At 35.4% G+C, this 16,218-nt stretch overlaps 1 protein-coding gene across 1 annotated transcript; it reads left to right on the forward strand.

Moving 5' to 3' along the window:
- Positions 1 to 2,439: 2,439 nt before the first annotated feature.
- ZNF518A (zinc finger protein 518A) lies at positions 2,440 to 6,906 on the forward strand (the record flags this gene model as incomplete). Its single annotated transcript, XM_079711878.1, has 1 exon — positions 2,440 to 6,906. The coding sequence occupies one exon, from the start codon at positions 2,440 to 2,442 to the stop codon at positions 6,904 to 6,906; it is 4,467 nt and encodes a 1,488-aa protein (XP_079568004.1).
- Between the last annotated feature and the right edge of the window lie 9,312 nt (positions 6,907 to 16,218).

Here is a 16,218-nt window from a genome sequence, read left to right on the forward strand (position 1 = left end):
TATGTAATTTTTTAGCATTACACATTTTTGGAAATGTAATATTACTATAAGAAGAAATTTGCCTTTTGTAATGAAACCTATGATACAGACTCCTCTTGATTATATATAGAAATAGAAAAGCTTGGGTATGGATAGTCTGGAGTGACCACAATATGGTATCCAAATGTGGAAGAATCATTACTTGATGTGCTTTAAAAGTTTCACATATTTGAGCCCCACCCTCAGATTCTGGTATGGTGAAAACTCCATAGATGACCATGATGCTTGTCACTGTTGAGAATGTGATAACTCTGTAAAGAATCTTCTCAGTTGGTGTGAAGTATCCACCAGGTATCATTGAACTTTTTTCCAGCCATTTATTATTATTCTTACTTCTGAAGAAAAAGTCTTTACATTTAGCTTTAAATAATATAGTAAAAAATTTAATATTTTTTTACTGTATTAGGCATGGTATGTAAAAAAAATTTTTTTCAGTAAACTCATACCCTTCTAATGAATTCATTTTCAAATTAGTATATATATATTTGAAAAATATTGAAGGTGTTTTTTAGACCCAACCAAAAGTTTTAAGTTTGAGAAATATTCAAAGGGCCTCTTAGTAGTAATGTAAAGTAATTTAACTTTTAATTATATTCTCTCAGAAAGGATTTTTAAAACAGTGAAGTTCCTAGTTACTTAGATTAATTGAAATTTAGCGGTGAGACCTTTGGATAGACATGGATGAAGCTTCATGTGATTTACACTTTATTTTTTTAGCTTACCTAATTATATCTATTAGTCATATACATATTTAAGACCATGAAAGTAAGAAAATGTAGTACTGCTTGATATATTTACTACTGAACCTTCAGTAGTCAGATTCCATTCTCAGCAGTATATTGTCACATCCTTTTTTTTTTTTTTTTTTGGCCGTGCTGTGTGGTATGTAGGATCCTAGTTCCCCAAGTAGGGATCAGTCCTGCACCCCCTGCAGTGAAAGCATGGAGTCTTAACCATTGGACAGCCAGGGAAGTCCCTGTCACATCTTTTTTTTTTTTTTTTTTTTTTTTTTGCGGTACGCAGGCCTCTCACTGTTGTGGCCTCTCCCGTTGCGGAGCACAGGCTCCAGACGTGCAGGCTCAGCGGCCATGGCTCACGGGCCTAGCCGCTCCACGGCATGTGGGATCTTCCTGGACCGGGGCACAAACCCATGTCCCCTGCATCGACAGGCGGACTCTCAACCACTGCGCCACCAGGGAAGCCCCCTGTCACATCTTTTTAACTCTACTGTTTTCTGTTCCTCTGCACCTTGAATCATAATGTCTCATACATGGTAATCACATACAGTAATGGTAGTAGCTACAGTTTATATAGCACTTTACAGGATTCTGTTACTTATGTGTCCTCATTTAACCTTTACAACAACCCTGTGAAAGAGGTAGGGGAAATACTAATTTTTTTTTTTTCATTTTATAGATGAAGAAACTAAAACACAGAGATTGAGACTTGTCTAGAGTAACACAAACCAGTAAGTGTTTGAATTAATGGAGGCAGCTAGTAATGGGTACATTCTAATCTGCCAAGGGCTTGCCTTGCTGCCACCTGACTTAGTTCTAGGGACAAAAAAAGCCAAAATGGTAGGGAATCAGAAGTAGTAGCTAGACTTAGGAGTACCCCAGGGAAATGTGTTACTCCTTTTAATTCCTTCTTTTTTTACCAATTATTAATGCTAACTTGAGACAGCAGGCAATGTCTTTTTGTTATTGTTGTTTAGGTGAATGAAACTTTTATTTTAAACGTAGATTATCCCTGAGGCACTAGGGAAGTAGAAAATCTGCAGAGAAGTCTGTTGAAATTCTCACAAGATAATAGCTATAGGGTCAACTAAGTAATTGAGAAAGTTAATGGTATATGTGTATAATTGGAACCATGTGTGTCAGTGGAACTTAAGTTTATAGGGCTCTCTTGTTGAGATTTTTAAAATCCTGTTTAAAAACTGTAGTATCAACTTTATATAAAATCTTAGAGCTTAAAGGTGCTTATCCAATTGTGGTTTTCTTTAGATGAGGAAACTGAGGTGCAGAGAAGTCAAACCTTGCCCAGTGTTACAGAGCAGAGCTGGAAGTAAAGCTTGTATTTCCTGAGATCCAGATTAGTGTCATTTCTACTTCACACTATTACTTCTTGGTAAGCTGTTCTTAAAATACTTAATAGGTCTTTTATGTCTTTTATTTGTTTGAGCAACATTCTTGCTTTGTGTCAAAATGAACTTAAAATATGAATTTTACTGATACTTCTGTGATGAAAATTTCAGTTCTTTGTTTGATTTTAGGTGAGTTAATGTGGGAAAAATCCTGGTATTTTGAAGATGTTGCGGCACAGTATTGTTTCCTGTTCAAATTACAAGTAACTTCAAGAGTTTGCAGGAAAAAAAGAAATTGGGATTTTTTTGGTTAAATCATGCCATCTGAACAGAAACATTTATTTTTTGATGAAAAACAGAATACTTTAAAAAGAGATTATGATGTGAAAAATGAGATAGTTGATACTATCAGATCAGTACTTAAACCAAAAATTTCAGAAAGTAGTTTTCATTACGAACTAAAAAATGTGAAAATTGTTTTGCCGAAGATAAATATTCCAAATGAGGTCTTATTGAAACATGAAGTTGACAAATACAGAAAATTATTTCAGCATAAACCACAGACTGCAAGAAAATCTATCGGTATAAAGACTGTAAGCTGTGTAGAGGAGTGTATGTTACTCCGTAAGTCTGAGAGAGTTGAAGAAGAAGGTATAAAAATGTCTGCAAAAATACTCAACTTCAACTGTTTGAAGTGCCGAGATAGTACTCGGTATAGCCCAAATGATTTGCAGAAACACTTCCAGATGTGGCACCGTGGTGAATTACCTTCATATCCTTGTGAAATGTGCAGTTTTTCAGCAAATGACTTCCAGGTCTTCAAACAACACAGACGAACCCATCGAATTACTTTAGTAAAATGTGACATTTGTAACAATGAGAATTTATATACTTTATTAGACTTGACAAAGCATTTTTCATCCACACATTGTGTAAATGGTAATTTTCAATGTGAAAAGTGTGAATTCTCCACCCAGGATGTTGGCACATTTGTTCAGCACATACATAGACATAATGAAATCCTTTATAGATGTGGTAAATGCCATTATATATGTTTAACCAAAGGAGAGCTTCAGAAGCACCTTCATATTCATTCTGGTACGTTTCCCTTCACTTGTCAATATTGTAGCTATGGTGCTACCAGGAGAGAGCACCTTGTAAGACATGTTATAACTTTGCACAAAGAACATTTATATGCGAAAGAAAAACTGGAAAAAGACAAATATGAAAAAAGGATGGCAAAGACTTCAGCAGGACTTAAACTAATATTGAAAAGATATAAAATAGGTGCATCAAGGAAGACATTCTGGAAACGTAAGAAAATCAACAATGGAAGTGACAGAAGTATAGAAAAAAACACTCAAGTGCTTAAAAAAGTGAACAAAACACAGGCTAAATCTGAAGACCAGAGCCATCTTGTTCAGGAACATTTAAATGAAGAAAAGGATGAAAGACTATACTGTGAGAATAATGATAAACCTGCTGAGTCAGAGTCAGAAAAGCCAACTCTTCTGTCCACTGGGCAATGTAATGGAGCTGAAGAGGGATCAAATTCTACTTCAGGTTTCTTGAAGACTGCTGTACAAGGACCTACAGTGTTAATGGTAAAAAATAATAGAATAACAATTCCTGCTAACTACAGTGCTAAGTTTATGGGCTTTAAGATGGTGGATGGAAAACAACATATTGTAATAAAACTGTTGCCTACCAATAAACAGAATTTATATTCACCAGGCTCACAGTCAGGTGCCGTAAGGGACAGTACTGCAATTTTGCAGCCCCAGACTTTGGGCACTACTGCATTTTTAACAGGAGTAACAACTGAGTTAAATGACACAGTTTACATGAAAGCAGCTACTCCATTTTCATCTTCTTCTCCTATACTTTCAGGGAAGGTAACTTCAGAAAAAGAAATGGCTTTGCTATCTCAAACAAGTAATGTGCTTCCAACAGTGGATGATGGAAAAAGTGTTTCTCCTTTGCCAATAACATCAGAATTGATCACAGCATCGGTGAATTTGACCACAAAAGTAGAAACAAGAGAGAATGTTGACTTATGGGGAAGTCATATTACTCAGTGTCACCCTGAGGTATCAGGTACTGCCATTAAAAGTCCAGATAAAGTCACCTGTACTACCAAACCAAATTCATACAACAGTGGAGATATGCATAACTATTGCATTAATTATGTCAACTCTGAGTTACCTGTTGATTCTTCCAACCAAGGATCATTGCCTTTTCATAATTACTCAAAAGTGAATAATTCTAATAAACGTCATAGGTTTTCAGGGACAGCAATGTGTGAAAACCCTCAAAGAGAATCTTCATCAAGCAAGACAGTAGTTCAACAACCAATAAGTGAGTCAGTTTTATCACTAGTGAGGAAGGAGAGCTCAAACCCAGATAGCCTGTTAGCATCTATTAGTCGTTTAAATACTAAAGATGGAACTTTAAAAACACAAGCTGAAATTGAAGAACAGTGTGCTTTAGAAAAAGGACAAAACATTGATGGACAGAACCTATACACTAATGAAAATCAGAATTTAGAGAGCATGACTGAAAAGCCTAAATGGGATGATGTTTCTAGTGTTGAGTCACCTATGATGCCTAGAATTACATCTGTTTTCTCTCTCCAGAGCCAACAGGCATCAGAACTTTTGCCACCTGAAATAAACCAGTTACTTCAAGATGTATTAAAAGCAAAACCTGATGTAAAACAAGACTCTAGTAACACTCCAGATAAAGACCTGCCACTTCATTGTGACCAGTCATTTCAGAAACATGAGGGAGAAGACAAAATAGTTGAATCTTCAAAAGACTTGAAAGTAAAAGGCTTCTTTCCAATTCCATCTGGTAATATGGGGATTAATGTGGCTACAAATGATCTGAATTTAAAATTTAGTGGAAAAGAAAAACAAATGTCAATGTCACAAGATGTGAGAGATTCAGAGAAGACCCCTAGAATTTCTGGTTTTGGCACATTACTTAAGACTCAGTCAGATGCAATAATTACACAGCAGCTTGTAAAAGACAAACTACGAGCCACTACGCAAAATATAGGTTCTGTATATGTGCAGAGTCCACTTGTAAATTCAGAACCAAAAAAAGCTGTCTTTGTTCAGACTCCAAAAGGCTTTTTTGTACCATTGCACATTGCTAACAAGCCTGCATTACATGTTTCAGGAAGACCACTTCCATTGGTTAATACACAAGGTGTCCCTGCCTCTCTCCTTTTAAACAAGAAACCTGGGATGATTTTAACATTTAATAATGGGAAACTTGAAGGTGTTTCTGCTGTCAAAACTGAGAATGCTCAAGCTTGTGGAACTACAAGTAAGGAGCCTTGCAGAACACCTTTTTTAAAAGTAGAACCAAACAGTAATTGTCTAACCCCTGCACTTTGTTCCAGCATTGGCAGCTGTTTGAGCATGAAAGGTAGCTCAGAAAATACTTTGTCATTAAAAGGCCCTTACATTATTAAAACGCCAGCAAGTTCTTCAGTGAAAGGTGTTCCTGCTCCTAATATAATATCTGAGCATCAGGGCACTAAGTTGAACATCTCGGATTCAGTAAAACAGCAGAACAAGATTTTTCCAAAACCACCTCTTTACACCCTTTTGCCTGATGGCAAACAAGCTGTTTTTTTAAAGTGTGTGATGCCAAATAAGACTGAGCTGCTTAAGTCTAAATTAGTCCAGAATAGTACTTATTATAAAAATATACAGCCAAAGAAACCTGAAGGAACACCACAAAAAATATTGCTGAAAATTTTTAACCCTGTTTTAAATGTGACTGCTGCTAATAATCTGTCAGTAAGCAACTCTGCATCCTCATTGCAGAAAGACAATGTACCATTTAATCAGACTATAGGAGGAGAGCAGAAAGAGCCAGAATCTTCTAGAGATGCCTTACCCTTATTACTAGATGATATGATGCCAGCAAATGAAATTGTGATAACTTCTACTGCAACATGCCCAGAATCTTCTGAGAAACCAATAGGTATCACTGACCATTCAGAGGCCAGGGTGTTAAGGTGTAAAACAAATTGTACAATTGAGAGAAACTTCAATAAGAAAAAGACTTCGAAAAAGAAATGTTCAAGAATAAAAACTCATGAAAGAAGTAAAGATTCTGAAACTTCCTTTGTATCTAGAAACAGAAACTGTAAACGCAAGTGTAGGGATAGTTACCAAGAACCTCCAAGAAAAAAAGCATTACACAGAAAGTGTAAAGAAAAAGCAAAGCCTGAAGATGTCCATGAATCATTCGGATTCAGCAGACCTAGGCTTTCAAAAGATTCAGTCAGAACTTTGCAGCTTTTCCCCTTCAGTTCCAAACAGCTTGTGAAATGTCCTAGGAGAAACCAACCAGTTGTAGTTTTGAATCATCCTGATGCAGATGCCCCAGAAGTAGTAAGTGTAATGAAAACTATTGCTAAATTTAATGGACGTGTACTTAAGGTTTCATTGTCAAAAAGAACTATCAGTGCTTTACTGAAACCAGTTTGTTATAGCCCTTCTAAAACAACTTACGATGATTTTCCCAAGAGGCACAAAACATTTAAACCTATTAGTTCTGTGAAAGAAAGATTTGTGCTAAAATTAACTCTCAAAAAGACAAGCAAAAACAATTACCAGATTGTGAAAACTACCTCTGAAAATGTTCTGAAGGCTAAATTTAGCTGTTGGTTTTGTGGTAGAGTATTTGACAATCAGGATGCTTGGGCTGGTCATGGTCAGAGACATTTAATGGAAGCTACTCGTGATTGGAACATGTTACAATAATTTACTGTAATTACCAAGGAAAAGAAAAGTGAAAGTACCTTAGAAGAAAATAGTGGGTTGAATTACTAATGCAGACATTTTTTACTTCAATATAGTACCTGGAGTTAAACATTTAAAAGTTAGCTGTATTTCCATGGAAGAGCAAAAGTTTTAGTGTGATATTTGAAAATGCTGTCAGTGCACATGTAAGTTTTGAAAGAAACTAATCAGCACAGATACACCTTGATTTAATTTTTTAAAATGTGTTCTCGGGAAGTTAGGGCTAAAAATTTTGATAAAACAGTTTTCCGAGTTTAGTGACTCTTAGTAGAGGGTAACAGCTGACAGCCCCATTCCCTCTCTTCTTCCACCAGCCTTATGATTCTGATAACTGTAGCTCCCCTGAAGAGGTTGAGAGCTCTTTCATTATGGAACTGAAGGAGTTTCTCATCATTTGTGAAGATACTCTAAGAGAACTTGGGTAAAGAACTTACTCTACATATGCAAAATGTAGTTCTTTTGAAGGTAGTTAAGCTCCTTTGAGGGTACATTTAACTCACTACAGTTACACCTCATATGATGGTTGATAAGAGTTTTTGACAAGCAGATCTTTTTTCCTTGTAAACTGTGTTACATGTCATTGACTGGAACACCCTTCCAAGGTGATTTTCTTTTTCTAAATGGCTCTCAAGCGTTGCAGTAGATGGGCAATCTCGAGAGAAGAATTAAACTCTCTTTGTCTAGTTTGAAGTTCATTTAAAGAACTTGAACATTTTTCTGAATTTGGTTATATTCCCCAGTGATTCCGTTGCACAGAACTATGTTTATTTGATTTAAATTGTTTGTCCCCTCGTAAACCAAGTAGCCAATTTTTTTCTTGGTTGCCATCCCTTTAAAAAAAAGTGAAACATAGAAGCACTTCCAAGGGAATGGCTTTTCTTGAAAATTAAAAATTATTCTTCAGAAACAATATTTTGAAGTAAGATTAGCAAAGCAAATCATACTTTTGTGTTTATTATTAGTGTCTGAACATGTCCACATTGGGACAAACCATTTTTGTTAGCAACTTCTCAGTATGACTGACAACCCAAAGCAGATTACTGATTGTTTGCAGTTGGAAATTGAAGAAGCATTAATAGTGGACTCAGTGACAGTGCATAACACTTCAGGACAGATTCCGAAGGGATATGCCCAACAGGTAGAGTTTTAAAATGAATATTTTCATGACAACAGAATCATCAATTTAAACTTCCCACTTTGTAAGTTTGGATCAAATTTTGTTGGACCATTGGACAATGGAGTTCTTGTATTAAAAAATTACATACTATATAATTTTTGTTACATTGTTACTACTAGTGTTACGACATTTTCATTGATTGAAAACTTCAGGGCTCCTTTTCTGTATATAACAAAGAATTTAAAACCTGTACATATTTTTGTACCTTTCAGTTATGTAAATTTTGCACAGAAAGTTTTTGACATAAAAAGTTTATTTTCTTTCAATTTAGTTCTGTGCATGCACTAATAAAACTTGTCATTTAATTTAAAAGGAATATATAAGACTTTACCCATGTTATTTTTTTGGTTTTTATTTCAGATGTACAATTTCTTTTTTTTGATAAATTCAGTTTTCAGGGATTGAACACTATTGTTAGCAAGTGCCTAAAAGATGTGAAACAGTTTACATACGTCAACTGTAACATTAGGTCCCAAATGGGCCCACTCCCCCAATAATTTTATTTTAAAGAAAGCCATACATAGATGCTTCAAGCTATCTTGCTATGCACATTATACATGTACTGTTTTTGTGCAGTTTGTCTACTTTCTTAGAAGTGAAGTATTTTTTGTATAAAACCTGTTACAATTGTGTTCTTAAATTGAGCCTAAGAACAGAGTTGATTGGAAATATACGGTATATATTAATAATGTATATGGTGTTTAAAGAATGGTAAGCATTGTTAATTTCTGTAACGAATGTCTTCAATTAAATTTATCTTAAGTTTGTGTTTACATAATTTTTTTTACTATGCTGAAGTCAAATGGGAATTTTATTCTAGTGGGAAATACTTAGTTTTCAAAGCTTTTTTTTTTTTTTTTTTTTTAATGCTAGTGAATGCAAAATGAAGTTTGGGATTTTTTTCCCCCATAATTATAGGTGAAATTTTGAGATTTTGTTTGAGAAGGGTAACATATATTATAATTTAACTATGCTGGCAAGAAAAGCCACAGAGAAGCTTATGTTCTTCAGTACCCTAACGGCAGTAAAACTGAAATGTTGCTCTGTTATGGTTAGATCTATTATGATGCATCAGCTTCTGTAAATAGAGGAGAGAGAAGGAACTGTCTTGCCAATGTTTGCAGCACTATAAAAATACATTTCAGAATAGCCATACCAGTAAAAAAAAAAAAATCTAATGTCAAGACACATACTTTTTGCCTTAAGGTTTTAAAAGCTATTTTAAAAAGCTTCATGCCCCAGATACTCTAGTTGATACCTTTTATGAGTTTTTTTGTTTTGTTTTGTTTTTAAACTAGGTTATTCTGAAGGAGGAAAGCCTGCTTGGAGCCTCTTTATTGCCAGAGCAGAAAATCTGAAAATAAAACCCTCTATCCTTTCTTTCCTTCTGGCTGAAAGTTAGCTAAAGATGGCTTTCCAAAATATGATATTAATTAGTTTGAAGTTCTTATTACAACTGGAAGAGTTAGTGTTATTTTTGCAATCCAACTTCTGGGTCAGGAGATTTTCATTTTTTCCTATTTGTCCTTCTGCATTGAAATGGGCCTCACTATTTGTCATTCACTTAAAATAATAGTTCAACTTTCAGAGTTTGAAATATAATTGAAATATAATTTCAATACTAAGCATTCAGCACAGATTGAATTCTAATAGTTTTTTATAAAAATTTTTGTTTTCATTAAGGAGTCAGGTATTTCAGTAAAGGGTCAGACAAATAACTTAGGCTTTGTAGGCCATTAGTCTCTGTCATTAACTACTTTGTCATAATGCAGAAGCAGCCATAGACAACACATGAATGAGTTTGCCTGTATTTTAATAAAACGTTGTTAAAAAAAAAACCTGTCAGTGGGCCAAATTTGGCCCATCAAATGGTTTACCAACCCTTGCTTTCTCTCAAAGATCGGTTTTTAGATTGAGATTTTTATTCAAAACAAGTTTGATATAGTTTTTTTTGTGATATACACCAGCTATATAAAAGTTACAAAGTATAAAAACTAAAATGTATGTATATACAGTTAACCAAGGTAGATGTATTTGTTTAAAAGTGAAGTGAATGTAAAGGTAATGAAAATAATTAGTGGGTGAAGTAGATAGGTCTTTGCTAATGGTAATGCAGTTTATGGAGGGATTAAAAATGAGATCAGTTGCTGTGAGAATTTATGTCCAGATTAGATGAGAAATAGATACTAGTTCTTTTAGTGACTTGAAATCACTGGTGAGAAAAAGTAATAGGAATTCTTCAGGATGGGGGGAAATGGAGGTTAGCTGAAAACAGAATGTTGTATTGATTCCATGCAACTCACTTCAGATTTTTTCTTTTTAGTAAGATTCCTTTTCACCATTGACATCTGCTTACTTAGGATATGTCCCATTTGCGTTGAGGTGTTGGCTCTGTTCCTTGTCACAGCAATTTGTTATGATCTTTGTTTTCAGCAAAGTGCCTTGGGGATCTCACCTGGTAAAACTTGCTGGGGGATGTTAGTTAAGAGTGCAGTATTTGCAAAAGAATTTCCCTATAATGGAGAGCTGAAATAAGATCAGCTTGGTTGATTTGGGTGTTTATTGCTTTAAGTATGCTTCCTTTAATAACTAGACAAGAAGTAGCCAATATCTTGGAAGAGGTGTTTGATAATCTTATTTGAATTATTTTTTGACTATTTCTCTGTCTAAAATGGCTTCTGTTAATCATCAATTTTGAAAATCATGATTTTAGTCAATGCCAAGAATGTACTTATAAAAAATACTAATGCCTAGTAGAGACATTTTTAATATGTTAAAAGAAGAATTCTTCCTTAATACTTTAGAGTCCTTCAACCAAAAGTGAAGGTTATATTCAGGTTGCAACTCAAATTGCCTCTTTCAATTAACTAGTGAAACATAGTTGCCTACTGTCATCAATTATTTCATAAGTTATTGTAGGAAAGCAAAATGAAAACTTGGAGAGAGACCAAAATACTATTTGCAAATGACTTTATTTCAATATTTTGAAAATCCAAGAGAGTACGTTGAGAAATAGTTTTCTGAACACTTAAGAGTAATCATTTGGGAGGCAATAAAAGAAGACCCATTTATAATAAGAGCCACAAAGTAAAAATTGTGTGAAGCTTCCAAAAGAAAAACCACAGAACCTAACAGGGAGAAATACAGTGTTTCTGGGTGTAAGATTAAATATACTGCTGTTCGGAAGATCTCATTTTCCATGCCTTTGCCCCACAGAAGACTTGTATTGAATTAGGTGGTGGCAGCTGGGTAGTGGTGCCCATTGCCCCATTCCTAATTCATGCAATATAAAAATCAGGACAGGGCAGCTACAGAACTGTGCAGTCCCCCTTTCCCTCACAGCTCTGTTATAAGAGAGTTAACCTGCTCTGGTTGGATTGGCAGTCATGTGGCAGCATACATCTCTCCCAGCTTTCTTGGGGCAGAAGAGCTATTGTATGTACATTCAGCAGCTGGTGAACCTTGGCACATTCTAGTCTCCTATGCCGTCTGCAGCCACCAACACAGCTGTTCCACAGGGAGTATTCAGGGAGCATTCAATGTAGACCCAGTTTCCCAACATTCCCCCACCCCACAACCTGCTCCATAGCACAGAGGCACAGGGGTCCTGTTCAGGGGAGGGTTGGAGTGAGCTTCAAAGATTTGGTAAACATGCTGTTACAAGGGGCCTGACTTTATCTGGATCAGACTGGAGCAATTTATACCCTATAGTATTGTTGAGAACAATAGAGCAGTCATTTAGCAGTTACTGAAGGCTAACAGTTGCTGGTGATACCACTGGATATCACTGAGAAGCTTAAAGATGAGAGAGAGGGAGGGAGAGAGAGAGAAAGTCTGGATAAAACTGCAGACGCCCCTTGTAATCAGAAAGAATGTGTGCATGCTCAAGGCTGCAACCACATAGGAGCAACCCTTGCTGAAAGTAGGGCAAGTCTTGTAAACTCCCTGAGCAGTGAAAGCAGCCTCCAAGTCACAGATCCAATGGTAAAGGGTGTAAATCTCTTACTGATTCAGGGAGCTTAAGCACAACCTCTGATCAATCTGGCTGGTTGCTAGGTGGTGCTGACTTAAAAGCAAGCCCTAGGAAGTCAGGCTTAAAGATAAAAATGAGGGGGAAATAAGTTGAGCAGTGACAACAGAGGCTGCATACTGTGAGGGGAAAAAGACTTGGTGAATTAGTTTAGCCAAATTACTAAAAACAAGTCCAGAGTGGGCGAGGAGTATGCAGAGATCCTACAATATGTTACCTAAAATGTCCAGCCTTCAACATAAAATTAGACATTCAAAGAAACAGCAAAGTGCGACATATGAGGGAAAAAGGCAATAGGAACTTCCTTTGAGGGGTACCAGATGTAGGATAAATGTTAAGCAGCTATTATAGATAGGTTCAAAGACCTAAAGGAAACCAGATTTAAAGAATTAAAGTATACTGACAATGTCTCATCAAATGGAAAATATTAAGATAGAAATTACAAAAAAAGAACGAAATGAAAATTCTTGAGTTGAAAAGTACAATAACCAAGGTGAAAAATTTACTAGAGAGGCTCAACAGTAGATTTGAACTGGCAGAAGAATCAGCAAACCTGAAGATAGATAGAAATTGTGAAATATGAAGTACAGACCAAAAAAAGAAAAACAGTCTTCCTCACACCACATACACAAAAATTAACTCAAAATGGAGTATAAACCTAAATATAAGAAAAACTATAAATCTTGTAGTAGAAAATATAGAAGTAAATATTTATGACCCTTGTTTAGTCAAAGCCTTCTTAGACTTCTTCTTTGGTGTCATCACCAAAAGATATATCGAGTTTTTATTAGAAGAAGATATTGTAAAGCTTATCTATTTCACCTAGTTTGGATTAATACCAATTTAATTTCAATAATAAAAACTTTGCTCTGTATAACTTCATCTCTCCACCCCCCTGTGCTGTTATTGTCACAGATTATATAGCTTTATAAATTGTGTGCCCATCAGTGTAGATTTATAATTATTGCTTTATGCATTTTTCTTTTAAATAAGAGGGAGGAAAAGTTACAAGTAAAATGTATGTATTTTTTGTCTTTTATATTTACCTATGCTGGTGTTTGTATTTACATTTATCAGTTGTGTATTTCTTTGTGTGGAATTGCATTACTATGTAGTGTCCTTTAAACTTGAAGGACTTTTTTTGTAGAACAGTTCTGCTAGCAATGTTTATCTGAAAATGTGTTAATTTTTCTTTCCTTTTTGAAGGTTGGTTTTGCTGAATATAGAATTCTTGGTTGGCAGTTTTTTCTATGCAGAACTTTGACTATGTCATCTCACTGCCATCTGGCTTCCATGGTTTCTGATGAGAAATCAGCTGTTAATCTTACTGAGAACCTTTTGTATGTGATGAGTCACTTCTCTCTTGCTGCTTTCAAGATTCTCTGTCTTTCAATAGCTTGATTATGATATGCCTTGTGTGCACATTTTAAGTTTATCCTACTTGAAGTTCTTGAAGCTTTGTGGGTTGATAGAATAATGTTTTTCACCAAATTTGGGAAGTTTGTATTTCTTCAGATATTCTTTCTGATGCTTTTTCTTCTCTCCTTCTGAGACTCACTTTTTAATACGCTGTTATGCTTGATAGTGTCCCACAGATCTCTCAGGCTCTGTCCATTTCTCTTCATTTTTTGTCTTTCTGTTTCTCAACATGGGCAATATCAATTGACTTATCTTTAAGTTCATGGATTCCTTCTTCTGCCTGTTCAAATCTGTTGCTGAGCTCCTCTAGTGAATTTTTAATTTCAGTTTTTTTACTTTTCAACTCTATAATTGAAAGTTCTAGAATTAAAAATTCTTTTCATAAATTCTGTCTATTTATTTATATTCTTTATTTGGTTGAGACATCATTGTCTTACTTTTTTTTCGTTCTTTAAACATAGTTTCTTTCAGCTCTTTGAACATATTTAAAATAGCTAAATTAAAATCTTTGTTTAGAAAATCCAGTGCCTGGGCTTTTTCAGGATTTTTATTGATTGCTTTTCTGTGTGTCTGGGCAATACTTTCCTCTTTCTTTACATGCCTTGCAGTTTTTTTGTTGTAAATAGGACATTTAAAATATTATAATGTGGCAACTCTGAAAATCAGGTTCTCCACCTCCCCACACACACCCTCCAGCGTTTGTTGTCATTTTTGCTTGTTGTATTTGTCTAGTAACTTTTTTGAACTAAGTTTGTAAAGTCTTTATTCTTTGTTATGTGTCACCAATAAAGTCTCTGTAATGTTAGCTTAATGGTCAGGTAATGATTGGACAGAGAATTCCTTATATACTTGGAATGAAAAAGTCAATGTTTGCCAAGGGATACTATGTGTGTTTTTGTGGTGACCCTGCCACACTTAGCCAGGCAGTTTACAGCTCTGCCTTAGCCTTCACTTCTTACTTCAGCAGAGCCTCCAGGTCAGCCAGATAAGAGAGCTTATGGCATTCTCAGGTCTTTCCTTAGTGTACACACACAGTCGTGAGCATGTGTGTGACCTTCTAGATTCCCAGGAGTATGTTAAAGCTTTACAAAGCCCTATTACTTTCCTCCCTAGCTTTTTGGTTAGGGAGAACCCTAACCAAATCGCCTCAAATTTTATCTATCGGATCAGACAGCAGCGATTAAAACATCTACCTGTCAATGTTTTCAACATGGCCCCTAGACAGCAGCTGTAGCTGTCTGCCAGCTTCATGTCAGGCAAAAGCCAATCTTCCAGTAAGTCACCAGAGTAGTCAAAACAAATAATTACAATTCTCTATGAATGAAGTCTGTTCTGTTTCCCTCTGATACCAGGAATGAGGTTTTTTATTTATAGGACTCTGCTGACATCAAACTTAAGAGTGAAAGGCTGACAACTTTCTCTTTAAGATCAAGAACAAGAAAGGACGTCCACTGTCACTGCGTCTGTTAAACATTGTACTGGTGGCAGTTAGGCATCCAAATGGGAAAGGAAGAATTAAAATATCTCTATTTTTAGATGACATGATCTTATGTGTGGAAAATCCTAAGGAATCCATTAAAAAAAACCTCATAACCAATAAAAGAGATCAGCAAAGGTGCAGAATACAAGATCAATAGAAAAATCAATTCTATTTCTATAGCAGTGAGCAATCAAAGTGAAATTAAGAAAAAAATTCCACTTGGCATCTAAGGGAATAAAATGCTTAGGAATAAATTTAACAGAAGAAATGCAAGACTTTTACACTGAAACTACAAATCATTGTTGAAAGAAATTAAAGAAGACCTAAATAAGTGTAGAAACATGACATGTTTGTGCATTTCTCATTAAGATGGCAGTACTACCCAAGTTGATTCACAGATTTGATACAAGCCCTGTCAAAATTCCAGCTGCCTTTTTGCCAGAAATTGACAAGCTGATTCTAAAATTCATATAGAAACAAGATACAGAATAGCCAAAACAATTTTTTAAATTAATTAATTTACTTGTTTTTGGCTGTGTGGGTCTTTGTTGCTGTGCGCAGGCTTTCTCTAGTTGCAGCAAGCAGGAGCTACTCTTCATCGCAGTGTGAGGTCTTCTCATTGCAGTGGCTTCTCTTTGTTGTGGAGCACGGGCTCTAGGTACGTGGGTTTCAGTAGTTGTGGCACCTGGGCTTAGTTGCTATGTGGTATGTGGGATCTTCCCGGACCAGGGCTCAAACCCTTGTCCCCTGCATTGGCAGACAGATTCTTAACCACTGCACCACCAGGGAAGTACCAGCCAAAACAATTTTGAAAAGAAGAATAACATTGGAAAACTCACACTTCCCCATTTCAAAACTTACCACAAAGCTACTGTAATCAAGACAATGTAGTACTGATGTAAGAATAGACATATAGATTGATGGAATAGAATTGAGAGTCCAGAAATAAACCCAAACATTAATGATCAATTGATTTTTGACCAGAATGTCAAGACAATTCAACATGGAAAGAATAGTCTTTTAACATATACTGCTAGGACAGCTGGATATCCACATGCAAGAGAATGTATTTAGTAGATACTCCCTCATACCATGTATAAAAGATAACTCAAAATGGATCAATGACCTACATGTTAGAGATAAAATGATTAAAATATTAGAAACAGA

Source organism: Hyperoodon ampullatus, assembly GCF_949752795.1.
Source record: "Hyperoodon ampullatus genome assembly, chromosome: 1".
NCBI lineage: Eukaryota > Metazoa > Chordata > Mammalia > Artiodactyla > Ziphiidae > Hyperoodon > Hyperoodon ampullatus.